At 43.7% G+C, this 16,569-nt stretch overlaps 1 protein-coding gene across 1 annotated transcript; it reads right to left on the bottom strand.

The window, feature by feature from the left end:
* Window positions 1-1,491: 1,491 nt before the first annotated feature.
* On the bottom strand, window positions 1,492-11,202 carry cbx4 (chromobox homolog 4 (Pc class homolog, Drosophila)). Its single transcript, XM_046415187.1, has 6 exons — window positions 11,098-11,202; window positions 8,662-9,097; window positions 8,512-8,555; window positions 7,788-7,853; window positions 5,669-5,735; window positions 1,492-4,372 (listed from the first exon to the last, which is right to left on the bottom strand). The coding sequence occupies exons 2-6, from the start codon at window positions 8,950-8,952 to the stop codon at window positions 2,975-2,977; spliced, it is 1,866 nt and encodes a 621-aa protein (XP_046271143.1). The 5' UTR covers window positions 8,953-9,097; window positions 11,098-11,202; the 3' UTR covers window positions 1,492-2,974.
* Between the last annotated feature and the right edge of the window lie 5,367 nt (window positions 11,203-16,569).

The following is a 16,569-nucleotide window of genomic DNA, read 5'->3' on the forward strand; positions in this document are numbered from 1 at the left end:
AGAACGAGGACAATACTAACATTTTGTGTTTGTTGAGTAATAGACTGTAAAGGTGCCACCGCGGCTTATTCTCAGTCGACCATTTCCACCACCAGATCCTGGAGAAGGAAAGAACATATCCGCTTTTAGGGATGAAAGTGAGTTTAGAGGGCCAGCATGAGTCAGATGTATAAGGTGAGGTAGATCCAAGATCTACAGCTTTGTAAAGGCCTATTGGGTGGTGTTGCTTTCAGGTTGTGATGGTGCTCCACCCGTTGTTGGCCTTTAAGATCTGAATTTTCTTTCTTCTTAATTTTATGCACATCTAAGCCAGAAATCCCACAGAGGCAAACTGAGAAATAACTCTTTGCTGATAAAAATATATATCCAGATCACCAGGGAGGAGACTTTAAAGAGAAGCTGATTTATTTAGGAAAAAAAAAACAAATTATGGAAATGTTGGAAAACTATGGCATCTTCATATCACTTCAGTCCATCAGATTTCGTTAGCAGGGACTTCAAAACAGTCTGTGCGTCAGCATTTAAGCTTCTTTCATTTTTCCTTTCTGTTTCTGGGTCAATATTTTTCAATAGGCAACTCCCATAACTAAAAAAGACATCTCACTCACTCACACACATACACACACACACTCGTGAGCCTTTATTTTTTATCATCATTCACGAGACTGAAGAATCTTTCTACCAGCTTGACAAACCAGTAAAAGAGAACAACTTCTGTATTTTCAGATCAGAGCCAAGCGCTTTAATGAGCCTTCTTCAGACTTAAAGGAGGCCACACAACATTCTGCTTCAACTTCATTCACGAATGCACAAATGTGTGTAGGAGGATTTGTGTTCCTATATGTGTCTTTGCAAGTCTGAACTTGCCTCTATCTATATTTTACGGTATGATCATAATGTAGGGAGAATTGCTGTGTCATGGTGACACACGCCCTTTATGAGAAATTAAAGCTTTACAACTCAACCAATGTTCTGGAAATGCCACAGAACCTGTTGCAGGTACATTATATTTAAGTGGCCTATGACTGACGCCCTTCCCTGCCACATTGTGCTGGATTGCACAGACTCATGGCAGCCAAATGAATTACCCTCCATGAAGCCATTATTCTTGATGGAATCTGTGAACTACATAATAGGCTTCCCTGCCCTCCTCCAGTTATGTTGTGTGTTTACATTCTTGCTCGGGGTCGAGCTACATTAGAAAAATAATGCACGGGTGAAGTTTTAACAATACGAGTGGCCGGTGCAGTTATGCAATACAGTGGGCCCTTTGTGCAGGACTGTCTGTGATTATGCAATATGATCTGTTTTTCTATTCATGGTTCACGACCGAGTTAGTCTTTCTAGTGTTTAATGTTCCATCCTTTCTCTGTATGAGCCAAAACAACTGCAGGACATGAACAATGTTAGAAATCTTTGACTGCCCATGAGCACACTCTGTTTAATGTATTAACACACAACATATACAGCACATATCAACGTAACAACAAATCAGAGGTCATTTCTCTTTCTTTATTGTGAAACATACCATCCAATAAGCTGTACCAACAGCAATAAGTCATCCAACTGGTGGTAGAAGATACTTTAAAACAAACATTTTGAGTTTGAACCAAGTGCAAGCCAAAAAAAAAAACCCCAAACAAACAAACAAAAGAAAGCAAAAGATAAAGCAAAAGATCTTCCAAAAGGGCAAACCACTTGCAGCCTCTGATGCAGAAAACATCTGGTAATGTTTTCAAACAAATTAAATGTCAATAAATATGCACTCTTCATTTTTATTGTCATAGCACTGTAGCATTCTAACTGGTTTTGCATTAAATGTGCATGGAAGGCAATTTAGACTCAAATGTAGGTTTACATCCAACAGTTTGACATATGAATTTTCAGCAGCATAATCAAAAAGAGCCACAGTATACACAACAGTACACAAAGCCAGCCTCACAACTCACATTTAGTCTGCGCAACATCCTCATTAACAACCCTGGTAGCTTTTTCTAAAGCAAACAGCCGTAAAGTGTTTGTCAGGTCACGTAATGAGCTTTGATTGCAAAATGAGATGAATATTGCTACTCTGTGCGACATTATAGGAGACTCCTAACAAGTATTTTTAAAGTAACTCCTGCAATATGTGAGGTCAACAATAAGGTAATAAATCACAACCTAATTATGGTACAAATCAATATGTTGTCTTAACGGGAAGTCACACGTTGGATAAATGACACCATTTTCTTCATGGTCATTTCTAATTGACCTCTGAGAAAGTACAGGTAACATGTTACTCCATAAATGTTTGCTAAATGTTAAATGTGCAATGTAAAGTAGGTCGGTATGCAAAGGCATATTCACTGATAGCAAGACAAAAACCTTTCAAAAGAAAAGACGTTTTCTTGAAGGTTATTGATGCAGCCGAGTGAGTCTCACAGTTGAAAATTAGCCAATTCCTTCTGAGAGCACCTGTGTGGAGCAACAATACAACAATAAAACAGGTGTTTTTCTGCTCCCAATGACAAAGCAATTGATGAAAATGTGATTAAGTGCTTTCAGTGTGATCTTTGATCATCTTACACTCAACAGCTTCCTTTCTACCTGCTATCAGGACCAAAATAAGTGATATTATTATCATTTATACAAAATATGTATAAACCTTCATACATCTCAGGTTATAAGTTTGGTACAATTATGAAACAACAGCAAAAGTATCCTATTAAGCTCCATATTACAAATAAACAGATTCTTTTTTTTTGTTTGTTTGTTTGTTTTTTGATGGAGTACATCCACCTAAATGCATTCGCTCAAATCCTCGAGGGCACTTTCTTGGCTACAACATCATAGAGGAGTTAAAGTATAAAACATAAGAAACATATTGAATTTGAATGATAAATTATAAATTTCCACATATACAAAATTCTGCAGTTTTTACATATGCACATATAAACAAATCGGTCACTTTTAGTCCAATTTTACAAATAGTCTCTCAGAAAGAAACATATTCCTTGAAGGTGACGGTGAGACTGTTTGTTGTGATATCTGTGATTATGATATTTCCCATAAACGGGGAGATTTTTTTAGCAGGTGCTTTTTTAGGTTTCTCTGTGGACTTCTGTGCGTCTTCTAATACAGGAGACATGTTTTTGACAGCAGGCTCAGGCTCTGGCTGTACATCCGGCTCCACCTGCTTCTTAGTCTTTGGGCAGCTGAGATCCATGGGCTCCTCTTGGCTGCCAGAGGCCATAACCTCGTATGTGCATGTACTGCTGTGGCATGGGCCGCTACAGTGCAGGTCCATAGGTTTGTCCTGTGGCGGCGTGACCACAGTGCCGGGGACACTGAAGCTTCGGGAAGTCAGGTAGGCCTTAGAAGCACTTCTGTCCTCCACGGGATCCGATAGCTTTCGTTTGCGGTCATTGGGAAAAGAAGGGATCCTGATCTGGTCGACGGCTGTAGGGGTCGGGATGTTGGTGTCAACAGCCCATGATGTCATGGATGAGTTTGCAGTCAGCTGAAGGGGTAGATCGTCCGGTAAATCAGCCTGACCACGAGCCACTTCGGTGTTGTATTCCTCTGCTGTGCTAGGCGAAGGTTTGGAGAAATGTCTGTCCTTTTGGGAACACTTTATAGGGTGCTCTGCAGCAGGGAGGGAGCTGCCATTGCAGATCTCTTTGGGGATACCATTCTCTGGGTACTCCAACATTTTGGCTGTGTGTGCTGGATTGTCCTCTGATGGTTTGGTGTTTTGGGGTTTGTCTTCGCCCGACGATTCCCCATGTTTACCCTTTCCTCCGTGAACCTTGTTGCTGTCCATATATTTGCTCATGACAATAACAATACGTCCATTCTTGTTTTTGTTTTTGATTATCTTCATTTTGCTGCTAATAGCACTAGGTAGGGTTGCATCTTTAGGATTGGGTTTAAGGGCATGTTCACTCTCAGCTTCTTTAACAGCTGGTTTCCTCACCTCCAGCTCTTTGACTTTGCTCAGGCACCCTGTGTCTTTGTCACGAACCCATTTCTGCTGCAGGGCCAGCGGTAAGTTCCAGCCAGGATTTGCTGGTTTACTGGCATGTTCCTGAACTTTGACCACCTCTTTTAGCCTCGAGGCCTGTGCGTCGTACATGTTCAGGTCAGGCTCATAATGGTGGTGCTTCTTGCTGTTGAGCTGGTAGATGAACTTCTTCTTGCCATTGGTTTGCTGGTCAGCAGGCATCTCCTGGCTGCTGGGCTGGTACTGATGGTGCTTCTTGCTGTTCAGCTGGTACTGTTGAGGCTGGGTACGCTGGACCTGGACAGGATCGGACTTGAGGCTACCCTCTGCATCCTGAGATAATTCCTCAAAACCTGCAGGAATACTGGATCTTCTAGCAAATGAGGGTACCTTGAAGAAAGAGACAAGACACTAAGTTTAACGTGTTTTTCTCAAAAACATTATAGCGCAAAAAAAGAGACTTGAGTGCCTTAAAGGGGTACTACAACAATTTAGTGTTGCACTTCCATAAGGTTGTGTGACATCTCAGCTAACACCTTGTGAGCCCACAAAAAGGTGTCAAATGTCAAAAAAGCGGCAGAGGCTGCGATATCCTCATTTTTATTTCTGAGCGAAGCTCGATAAAGACCATACCACTTTAACATTTTCCATAACGAAGGTCATGTAGGATTTTAAGGACTTAGTCTGTAGTCTGTAGACATCACTAGTCACTTAATCCGTCATACAACTGTTTTCACAGGCTGAGCATAATGATTAAACCAACTTTTAGTCAGTTAGTTAGTTTTGTTTTTGAGTTGCAAACAAATATGCTGCAGCTAAAATATGCAAACCTGCACACACATGTTTACAGAATGCTGTATCATCAATTTACATAAACTGTCCAGTCAGTGCAGAGCTTACGACCTCCCTCCCACCATCTTGTCCCCCCACCCCCCCCTCCTGTACACGCTGACCCCCTCAGGCCGTCAGAGGCGCAGTGCAGCGGAACGCTCAAGACGCTTTGACTGTGACCTCAGGTCAGCAAAGTGCCACCAGACATGTCACGCTTTATCCCTGATTGCTGGCCACGTGTGACTCTGGCGGAGTGGTATGCCTCTTAAGGAGTGACACTGCATAGCAATCAGCTCAGAGTTTCTCAAGATATATAATCACATTTGGCTCAGAATATAGTCCTGTAAAGACAGTCAGTCAAGACAGTCAAAGGAGAGCGCGGCTTTCAGGCATCTATTTTTGTCTTGGGAAATGTTTAAAAACAGGGAAAAATGGAAAAAATAAAAACATTCTCTTAATACAGATTCAGTTGGTGCAAAAACACAATAGCCTATAATAATAAGCTACAAAAAAGCAAGACACTGTGTTTTGCTTGTGAAGCTGTTTAGCATAAAGAAATAATGAACATGCAGATAAAATGAGTGCACTCAAGCAACACTTACGTAACCTCAGGCAACAAACCCAGTTTCATGATGAGTGTGGAGGAGAAACCGGCTGTAGAACCTCATTCTCTCTTTGCCTTTTACCTAATCTCTGTCAGAGAAATCTATAAATAACCACCATCATAATGATGGCAGCTCACAAACACCTGACAGGTCGATTCCTCTGTATGCCTCTCACTGAGTGTAACTTAGCTGAAGGCTACAGAAACTACTCCGTATGTGATGATTCGTTGATGACGAAGATGATAATTACCTGCAGTAAAAGATGTTTTGGTTTTGGCCCCCGTTTGCGATATCCCATCAGTTGCTCTTGCCTCTCTCTGTGAAAACAAAGGATGATTAGATTTTCTCGCACTGTATTTACCTTTTACATACAGCTTCTCATTAGACAGGCAGTGTGTCACCTTTCTACACTAAAAATCTAATTATGTCACATGGAAAATTACAGGCGCGATGTTAAGGTTTTTTTTTTCTTTTTCATTTTCGTTTACCTATTCAAGGTCAAAAAGTGGAATTTTGATTTGAAGGACTAATGAATGCCCGCGTGTGACCTGCTGCAAAGCATTATGGTCCTTATTTGCATAGCTCTCCATGGTAATCGTCCCATTTCATATTCTCATTATCCCGGAGAAATTCAATTAAGGCTACAGCAGGGAGAATCTCTGCCTGTCTTTCAAACATCCTCCCTCCTTCAGCACACCCTTCCTCTTCTTGCCTTCAATCTCTAATTAGGGTCAGGAGGTAGGGATGATATAGGATTGTAAAAACAACATTGTGGAGTACTTCTGGGATGCACACTACAGTTGAAAACATGCAAACCGCCATGCCTTGCACAACACAACGCCCACACAGAGAAAACGCAGGGTGATAAATATCAGGCTAATAACAAACATCTCTTGGAACGGTTATTATTGAGGGGAGAGAGAGGGGAACATGTTATTGTAGTTGTGCTGATTAGACTAAGCTTTGGTCGAGCTGTGAAGTATTGCCCCCTGATATAAACCTTGACTCATCATTGCCTCATAAATAACCAGGGGTGGGCGAAGGCCGGCTGCAGCGGGCATGCGTGAAACCCAGCCTATTGTTGGCCTCTTGCTACAGATGTTCAAACTATCAGAGCTGCCAGAAAATTGCCACAATAAACAGTCAACATTTTAAAGCTATAATGTGTGCCATTCCAAACATCGTCCAACGGGGTGACCCCTATTCACAGAAGATTTGGCAATTACAGCCTCCCTTGTCGGATCCCCTCCCCCATCCTCTGGGAGCAGAGAGGAATCTACACACACAGTGCAGAGGCAGCACTCCATGACCATCAGCACAGAGCCAGGCGAACACACACACACACACACACACACACACAGAGCCAGGCAGGGAGGCAGGCAGGCTGTGGAGGAATATGAGAGCAGTACACTGGAAACGCTGGAGAGCACTGCGTGTCAATTAGCCTTTTCAGAAATGCGAATTCCTTTCCCCAGCCATCATGTCTTTACCCCGTCCCATGAACGGCCTGATGGCCTACAGAGAGAGTATATCTCACAGGCCTCGGGGGTGCAGGCTGTACACACACCACGGGGCTAAACTGACAGCAGCATTTGTACTCATTAACATCCCAACCTGAGACTGATATTTATGCATGCCTGATTATTTTACAAGCCAAGTCTTGACTCAAGATTGAAAGCAGGATCAGCATTTTGTACATACAAGGTGAGACATTCTGTTTGCAGAACACTAAATAGTAAAATAAAGGTAGTAGTTGTTTGTGATGTGTCAAAACTAGTATTGCTAAACTGTTTTTTCTTCTGGGTGGAAAACACCGTGTGAAACTGTGTGAAGTAAAGCTCAGCCTGATACTGATAGTGATGAGACTCCCATCAGGCAGCAGCTTGGCTTCATCACATGAAACCACAACGAACTTCTGTCTAATTCAGCACCTGTGTTGCCAAGGCTTCAGCGTTGCAAAACACATCAGCTGCTAAAATGTGATCATAAATAAATATATGTGGTTTGATCCACACCCCTTTTCCATTTTCACTGGTCCTGACAAAATGGGCAGCTACTTCAGCTCTCTTTGTGAAACTGGGTCACGGCATGTTGAGCCCCCTGATTTCTGACGCAAAATCACGTAATAAGGTTATCATTTGTTACAATTTTACGTCCTATATAAAATACATCCATGCATGTTTCCGCGTGATTTAGAGATTCTCACTACCACATCCCCACCAGCATTTCCCCAGGAGACAGTCCCGTGGACAGGGGGAGGGGGTTGGATCAGTGATAGAGTTACTGGGGCGCCCCTCCCCCTATGCCCATATATGGTCATGGCTGAGCTGGAGGCTGCCGCGGCCTCGTTCAAAGTCCATCTCTCTCACCTGTGTTGAAACGCGACGAGGAGACGCGGGTCAAGGATGTTTTCCTCTGGTTCCCATGTGTTGTATCTGCAGGGAGGAGCAAACAACTGTCACAGAGCTATCACGTGCAGACTTCCTTTTTCTAACTGACACACGGCCCCCAGTATCTGTCACACACACATACACACACATTCCTATATCTTCACCAGAGCTGAATCAGAGTAGAGTGAACAGGTAAGGCAGGCTTCCAATTTAACGTCCAACAATGTGATTTTAGATTTTTGCTTTAAGATACAGACCATAAAACACGACTACATGTCACATTCACGCTACAACAAATCAAGGGGATATGCAACCACAGAGCAAACAAAATATATAGGCTAAATGTCAGACAAATATTGTCCGTATGCTCTCCAAAGGGTCCCCCAGCACCAACATACAGTCGGCCATTTTAGCACCACTGTCTCGTAAATTCGCTGGCAGAGCAGAAATAATTAAAACGGGATTACATGGCTGTGCCTACCCCCTTCGCTCGCATAAATTAGTGAAGGCATCCGTGGATACACTGAAACACATACCGACCGCGCTCTCCCAGTTGACACACACATACACACACGCACACACGCACAAACTGTTCGTGCATGAGCTTGATGAATAACATTTCTAAGTAACAACACTTGATTTTGTTGTTAAATGGCGCATTTCTCACTGCAGTGGGTATAAGAAATGTTGCATTGAGACTTACTTGGGAGACCAGCCTCTCCACTTGACCAGGTACTCTATCTTGCCCTGTGATGGTGGAGAAGGGGAGAAAAAAATGGTGAGGCTCATGTCAAACGCCAATATATTTTAACGTCCGGAGCGCGCTTGCCATCATGCCCCCCCTCTCTGTTACCTTGCGGATGCGCTTCTTCTCGATGCCCTCTACCGCAAAGACGTGCTCTCCGGCGGCAGGGAGCTCCATTCTCGCCTGAATCCGATCGCGGGGGACGGGGGGAGAAGGTGAAATGTTGGCTACGCACCGTCGATGTGCCTTCCGCTCAGTGCGTGCTGTGCGCGCTTGGTAGTTTTCCAGTTGTATCCAAATCCAACTGTATTCCCTCCACCTCTCCTCCTCTCTCTCTCTCTCTCTCGCGCGCGCTCTCTCGCTCTCCCTCCTTTGCACACTCCACAGTTCTATAAGCATACAGATATTCTCAGTGGTGCGCCGCGAGCAGCTCTTTTCGTGCAATAGCTTCAGCTCGGTGCATGACGTCAAGGGGGAGGGGAGGAGGAGACCTTGCACAGAGGTTGGGGTTTATCCCGTGCGTACTGGACTGCAGGAGGGATGTCTGGAAATTCAAATCAAGCACTACGTTACTGTCACAGCACACAGGCTATGCATAAAATCAATTTGTGCAGTTATCTGGTTTCTTTCGATAGCGAAGCTGGTGGGAACTCCTCCTCCAGCAGCTGATGTCCTCTTCGTGAGAAAATAAGTGGTTTGAGTGGTGGATTCAAGTACATATCATGACTGGATGCGAATCAAACAATGGTAGATTCATTTAAAATAGATGCATATACTTTGCTATTAAATAAGACATCTGTTTTAACTGTATCAGTCTTTTAAATGTTGCAAAATGTCACCTGAGGTAGCCGAAAAATGACTTGTTTTCTCAGCTCTCGGCTGTGTTCAAACATCCCCATCAGTCGAAAACAGTTTCATCAGGAAACTTACATAACAAAGCACTAACAGTTTTCTATGCTGCGAAGTGACAGTATTGTCAGCACAGCACGTCCATTACTTAAAACTGAGGCTGCCGCGCGGATGAAAGACAAGTTCCCCTTTTATTTCTTAAAGCAGCGAGGTTGGAGATGCACGGACGAAGGCTTCCATCTGCTAACTACACAGCACTCAAATATAGGTCACACACACACACTCTGATCGTCAAACCAGTGCCTTGTCCTCTGGGCTCAACTGCCATTAATTTGACACACAGCAGAGTGTTACTGTGCAACCTTCAGTCTACCTGTGGCAACTTGGTGAACTCCTTCACTGCCAGAGCGCCTGCTCCCCCTAAAATCAACATCACAGCTGCTACTGGTTGTAACATTGATTGTCTATTTGCATGTTGACAAGTTAAATCCAAAAACACAAACCACATCACTAGTGACTATGTACCCTGTGCTGTAAATGTCATCCGTTTTAAGTCACTTGGATTTATGGCGGACTTAATTAGAAACATGAGAGAAGTAGTGACTCCGTGCATCGAACGCACGTTTCTGTGCGTAAATTGCGATTTTTACGGATGATGGCCCTCAAAAATGAGCAATTCGTTTTAGTGCGTCAAGCTAATTGCGTCAAAAGAGAGTAAAACAAGCTAAAAACCGATGGCTTTCTTGCTGTCAAAAATAATTCAGCACCGTAAGGGTTAAAATGAAGCCTCTAAGCAGAGCGGCAGCGGCCAGCCTATTAAATACAGGCACGATATATCTCTGCCCTGCCATATAAGGCAATGGACAAAAAGCGCCGAAATACCGCATTTTACACTCATTAATTCTCGAATTTTGGTCTTGAATCGGGTGCAAGAGGGGGTCAGCACCCTCTTCGTTGTGAACATGCTCGATTAAAACTCCTCATTTTCGCCCTATCCCTGTTTTTTTCCTGTGCCCTTCAGCCGCGGCCAGGGAGCGCATACGCCCTGCTTCCCTAGCAACAGCATGAAAGGAGAGAGAAAGAGAGAGAGAGGGGGAGAAAGAGAAAGAAAGAGAGAATTTAAGTTTGTGACAAACAAACGAGCTGTTGGTAAAATGGCACCGAGGGGTTGTCGTTTCCTCAAACATTATTTTGCGTTTTCAATGGATCCGATCGAATCAAGCATATTCAAAGGAGCAAACAGGTCTGAGAGCTTTAGAAAGCAAAAAGAAATTGGGGTTGGAGGTGTTCACCGTCAGCTCTGTTTACTCAACAGATACCCAAAATACAAATTATGTATCATTTTGTGTTTGTACTGACGGGAATGACGCCTGGAGTCTGCGTCAAGACAGAGATCATCATTTAGAAAATCCTCTGACTCAGACTGTCGGCGGGATCTGATCACAGCTCGATATAAAGATAACCAACCTAAATGTATTTGGAAATACTTCAAAAGATCAATAGACTTTATCAGAAGGGGCTTCAGTCAAGTGATAAGTGAAACAGTGTCGCCAAATACGCAAAATGACGTCTTTTTTTTTCTTAATTTGCAGACATCAAGTGTAAAGGTTTGAGGAATTAGAAACCACTCGCTCGCTCCTTAATAAATATTTTTTTTCGTCTGTATGTGGGAGATCCATACTGCCCGAGGCTTACCTCACGAGGAGTTAACATATCCACACCATTAAGACGTGATTTCACCACAATCTCACCTCCTTCTTTATAATATTTACGGCGTGGTTGATCCCAGGTGTGTGCACCCTCTCAGGAATGCGCTCAGGTGACTTCATGTCCCGCTTTTGCACCCGGTCACCTGTGACTTTTTACATTCAAGATTCTGATAAAAGCCTTCACTGGCAGTCAACCATTTTCTGCCCGGAGAATTGCCGACGGTTAAAGCAAACTTTTGATTTTTATGTATTAAAAAGACACATAATAGTGAGCGTATTTAACAAGGCGTCGATCGAAATCAACTCGCGCCGATCAGGTCATTTAATTGAGATTTATTTTCGTGAAAACTGCTCTGTCACACATTTAACAGCAGTGAGGCTCTTTTCCTGTATTTCTTCCATTTTTTTTAGTTATTTGCGGTTTGGAATATCCCTCACAATGAACAACAAACACTTTGTAAATGTTGCTCATATATCTTTCACAACTCTCCTCATCTTCTACTTTGTGGAGCTGAAATTGACTTGTTTTTTGAAATGCTCCGTGAGTGCTTTTGCAGAAACCTTTCAATGTTTATTTTGTCCTTGCTGCAGCCTGTCAAGGTCAAATGAGCTGTTATCTAAAACATGAGGATAAACTCAGGGTCAGTCAGTCTGTTTTTTATCTCCTGCTCCAAGGGGCTCTTTTTAAACAACCTATGGTGTCATTTTATTTCAATAACAACAAGACTCTTCTCCTGTGTGTCAATTCCTTGTCCAATCACTCACATGAAAAGGGAAAATATTTTTTCTTTGAGACATAAAAGCAGGAAATGTTTTTAAGTTTGCAGCTTTTCTCTGAGTTTCAAGGAGGTTTTCCAGTAGACTTGAGTGTGATTTCTACTCATTTAAGGAGTGCAGTCGGAGTGATTGTGAGTGCATGAAAGAATGTTTGTGGAGTGTATTCATGTGGGTGTTGTGTGTATGCCTGATGTAAGAGGGCCAGGGTCAGGTTAAGTCCTGATCTTGGGTCTGGTCTCAGCAGGAAAGTACAGAGACCTCAGACTTGTGACTTTTTTTGGATTGTTTTTTTATTATTGCAACACCAGTTTCTTTCTTCATTCTCCCTCTTTCACCAACACACTCTGCATGCACACAGCTGACTCCTACTCCAGAAGCCATCCACAAAATGGTGGCTCGAGGAGGAGGAGGAGGGGGTTGAAGCCAGGAGAGGCCTCCCCTCCTTGGCATCCACCACCCATAGGGCCAGGAGTGCCAACTGAGGGAATGGAGAGATGAGGGGAAAGGAGAAGGGACACTTGGGAAAGTGTGGTTAATGCAGAGGGCGAGGGAAAAGAAAAAAAGGTGTGGTGGAAAGAGGAGCCAGGGGAGGATGAGAGGAACAAAAAGGAGAGAGGAGAAAGACGTCTGCGTCGGCCATGCCCAAGCATCCGATTCATTCCTCTATAGCGACGAGGAAGAAAAGAGTTGATTGGTTTAAGGGACAGAATGCAGGGACATTGTGGAGAGGGGCGTGTGTGTGTGTGTGTGTGTGGGTTGGGGTGGTGTGGGAAGGGGGGGTATTACAAAAATGTTAAGAGGGCCCTACAGCCATTCTCACGGCACTCAGCAGGCGGTCATTAAACTCCACTATCAAACAGACTGATGTAGCGAGGACATATAGATGCACACAAACAGCAAAGAAGACAACAAGAATGAGGGTTCACGCTGCAGCTGAAAACAGAAGAAGAAAATTCACTGAATTACTGAAACAGAAGCTCTTTAATTAGCTACTGTAAATATGCTGTAGGATTACAACATACAAGTCTATTCAGGCCAATTATGCTGTAACAATAGGGATCCCTTTCCAGTGCCTACAGAAGGGGGTTCTGCTTCAGGTGCTAACACAGAAATCTCCCGTTTCCTTTGTCTGCCCCTGACATATGTTTAATTATGATAATTGTAACAAATGAAAGCTATTAGGAAGCCATTCATCTTGGCACTGCAGATTTTAATGCACTATGAAGATGGGATGGGGAGGTGTGTGTGTGTGTGTGTGTATTGGTGTTGGTGGGGGTTAGCGGAAATTCCTCCTCCAGTGTCATTGTCACGGCCATTGTTGCATCGAGGCGACAGGTCTGCAGAGAGGGGTGCTCCTCTGCCAGGGTGGGCTCTCCTGCCCTCCCTCCTCTTCCCCACTGCTCCCCACCGCCTGCCTGCCTACAAGGCTGCCGTCGTGTGGGGTTCACTCCCACCACCACCATACGCTTCCCCCATTGATCCCCCTTCTACCCAGGAGCTTGAGCAGGCGGTGTGGGGGTGCAGGGAGCCTGTGAGGGGGGGGGGCTTTACGCGGAACACCAGGCTTACAGGGGGGTGGGGGGTCGGGGTGGTAGTGTGGGTGAGGGACGGGGCCAGGGGGAGGAGGAAGGAGGTGGTGCAGTGGAATTCTGGCACAATGCGGCTGAATTCACGATTTGTCGATACTGTATTGAGCTGCAGCAAGGAGGCGAGGAGGTAAGGATGTTTGCAACCACACCTTCCTGTTCTTGCATGCAGCACAGTGCTACTGTATGTTCAAATTATTTATTCACTGCCATCAATGATAGATACTCCACAGCTTTGTGCAGGAAATCACAATAGTGAGCTTGTACATGACGCACAATAGTTGGCACACAATGGTGCGCCCCAGAGAACAATGGTTGAATAATCCACTGAATAATTGTGTGGCTTTTTCTCTTTTATAAGGGAGAAACGATTCCCTCCCTGCGCGGGATGTTGTGGTTATTTTCACGGGCATGGAGAGCCCGCAGTTGCAGACATCTCCTGCTAAATGTGTGTATGACCCAGTGTTCAGATTTAGCTCCCTTCAGTCTAATGCCATGCTAATGATGAGTGACGCAGGCCCTTATCCTGAGAGCCCTTTCCCCGCTTGCCTCCTCTCCCCTCCCTCTTCCCATTCCCCATCTCCAGGGAACAGCTTATTTGCCTGTTTTTAATTGCGTTTTAATTTACATGTAAGCCCGGAAGTGCCGAGATGAGGAGCTGTCTTTTCTTCACCCCCCCCTCTTCTTCCCCTTTTTCCTCACGAATAACAAGAAATCTTGAACTGTGGTTTAGCCTGCACGAAGAAGAACAGGCCAGTTTGAGCAATAAGCTTGAGATTACAAATGAAAAAAGCAAACCATTCCAGGAAAGGGGGGGAGGAATAAACCAGGTGCAGGTTCCTCTTTATGGGGTCAACACCAGTTCAGAACCAATCAAGTGTCTAGGGCAGATAGAAACACGACAGAAAGAGAGAGAGGGAGAGACGGGATGGGTGAAGCGGGTGTTGCGAGTTGATGATGTAGATGAAGCGGCCATCTCTCCATCAAAATGTAATGAGAGGAAGAATGGACAGTGAGCTCGCAGATAGACAAGTTTAATGTGCCCGTCTATCTATATGGAAATTCAGCCACGCAGTCGTTCACCCCACTGCTGCTTCTTCTTCTATTTTTTTTTTTTTTTTATCGTAATTCACTTTGGGGTTTTGATTGGCTGTGTGGAGAGTAAAGAGAAGGAGCTTTAGAGGAGGAGCTGAGAGATAAAGCCAGCTTTCTTTACTTGGGAAAAGAGCACAACAGGGATTTAAGATTTGTATTAACTTTACAGAGATAACCAAAGCGCCAGTTTCTGCAAAAAGGTGACAATCACTCAGAAACTGCCATACACAGCACAATGTAAACAAAGACTTTGCAGCTCAATATATTATCTATTGTTTTCCTGCTCATGCTCTTATTCCCTCTTTGTCATTTTCTTTCTCTCCCCGGATCAGCGTTCAAAAATAAATTTTACAGACTCAGTCTGACCGTACACCCATCCTCTGTGCATCCATATTTGAATAAAACCATTCTGCATTATAGAGAACTTTTTATAAGAGTCACATGGCTGTCTAATCACCTCACTCCCACACTGATGGCCTAAGGCGAGCCTGTCAGGACTCACAGAGCTGGCAGCGTGTGTCACTCATCACCCTGCCACGTGCACCAGACATCATACACTCAACACAGGAACTCAGTGTGTGTCGCAGGTACTGCAGCTCACCACATCAGAGCGAAACGGGCCTCTTCCTGAACAGTGCAGCACAGACAGCCCTTTGTCTGCTGCATGTCCTGTGCTATCCCCTTCTGCTGTTGTCACTGTGTCGCATGTGTCAGTCGTGCATCAAATGAAGTGCTTACACCAGCACAAACACAGCAACGTGAAGAATCAGCCTGGAAAGACAAGATTCCTGCTCTAAATCTCGACGATGTCAACACGTGAATCACCAGCTGACTACATGTGAATGCAGTAACTTGCAGTATGTTGTGGAAAACAGTTCAGGAAAGTTTTCAGTTCTAGTTGAAGGATTTAAAGCCCCCTGTTGTCTCAGTCTGCCTCTAATGAGAGACGGGTTCACATTTTTTCAACCGCAATTTTGTGCCAAGTTTTCAGGGGGCTTTCATGCTCCTCTGTAGGCTGATAGGCTGTTTGAGTTTGTTTGAGTCAAAATATACTTTAAAGGCCAATTACAAAAACTCAAAAATGCACACTCGTCTGACAAAACAAAGGTTCTTCTTTGTTTGGTTATGAAAATTTGACTAAAATGATTAATACTCATCAACACCCGGTGGGCATTGAGTAGATGATTTGCAGGTCAAAAACTCATCTTTACTTCTAGTTTAAAACTGGGATAAAACTGACTGAAAATATAAATGGTTTTGGATTTCTATGTCACATTTAATGGCTGTTTTAACAAGACAGGTTCACATTTTTCACATCTGTCCTAAAACAATACTCCTTTAAAGATCCCTTCTAACAAAATCCACAACCCTTGTTGTGATCATAAATGCATTCTTGAGTTAAGCCAAAGCCAATATGGAGCTTCAGTAGCTGAATCAAGTGCTTAAAGTCTTTTTAAAAAATCCACCTTTTGTTTCCAGCTGAGGTATTGTAACACACACAAAATAACTGCTCTAAAAACACAATAATTTTGGAAAATTCCTATTTAATTAGATTAAGCCTTACATTAGGTCTGGTTTGCAGGAGACAGTAAAAGCACCCCGAGTTTAGATTCTTTTTCTCAAACTATTTTTTCCAAGGTCAAGAACAAACTATCTGGCTAGAATTTAGCTAAAGTTTAAAAGTCATCTGCATCACCAAAAACCACGTGCCCTCAGCGATATGAATACATGCAGATTTATCGGTGGAGCCTCTATGAGAAGAAAAATCCCACACAACAACAACAACACACAGATCAGGGTCTCTGGAAAAGCCTGATTCAGCAAAGCTTAAGATAATTCACCAGTTCTATCTTTGTCAGACATAAGACACACGGAGAACACTGCCTCACTTACACCAGGCGTCCCATGTGTTCCAATTCGATATGGTTTCTCCATGATGTATCTCTCTTGTCCTCATGTGATGGTTATTTAAAGGGAGAGCCATGGATTTTCTCCCCCAT

This window comes from Scatophagus argus, chromosome 16 (genome assembly GCF_020382885.2).
Source record: "Scatophagus argus isolate fScaArg1 chromosome 16, fScaArg1.pri, whole genome shotgun sequence".
In the NCBI taxonomy this organism is placed as follows: Eukaryota; Metazoa; Chordata; class Actinopteri; family Scatophagidae; genus Scatophagus; species Scatophagus argus.

Coding starts and splice junctions, on each gene's coding strand:
- cbx4 (XM_046415187.1), bottom strand. CDS start 8,952: ATGCTTATAGAACTGTGGAGTGTGCAAAGGAGGGAGAGCGAGAGAGCG. Junction 7,854..8,511: donor TGGAGAGGCTGGTCTCCCAA/GTAAGTCTCAAT, acceptor TCCTCCCTGCAG/ATACAACACATGGGAACCAG. Junction 5,736..7,787: donor CTCGTCGCGTTTCAACACAG/GTGAGAGAGATG, acceptor TTGTTTTCACAG/AGAGAGGCAAGAGCAACTGA.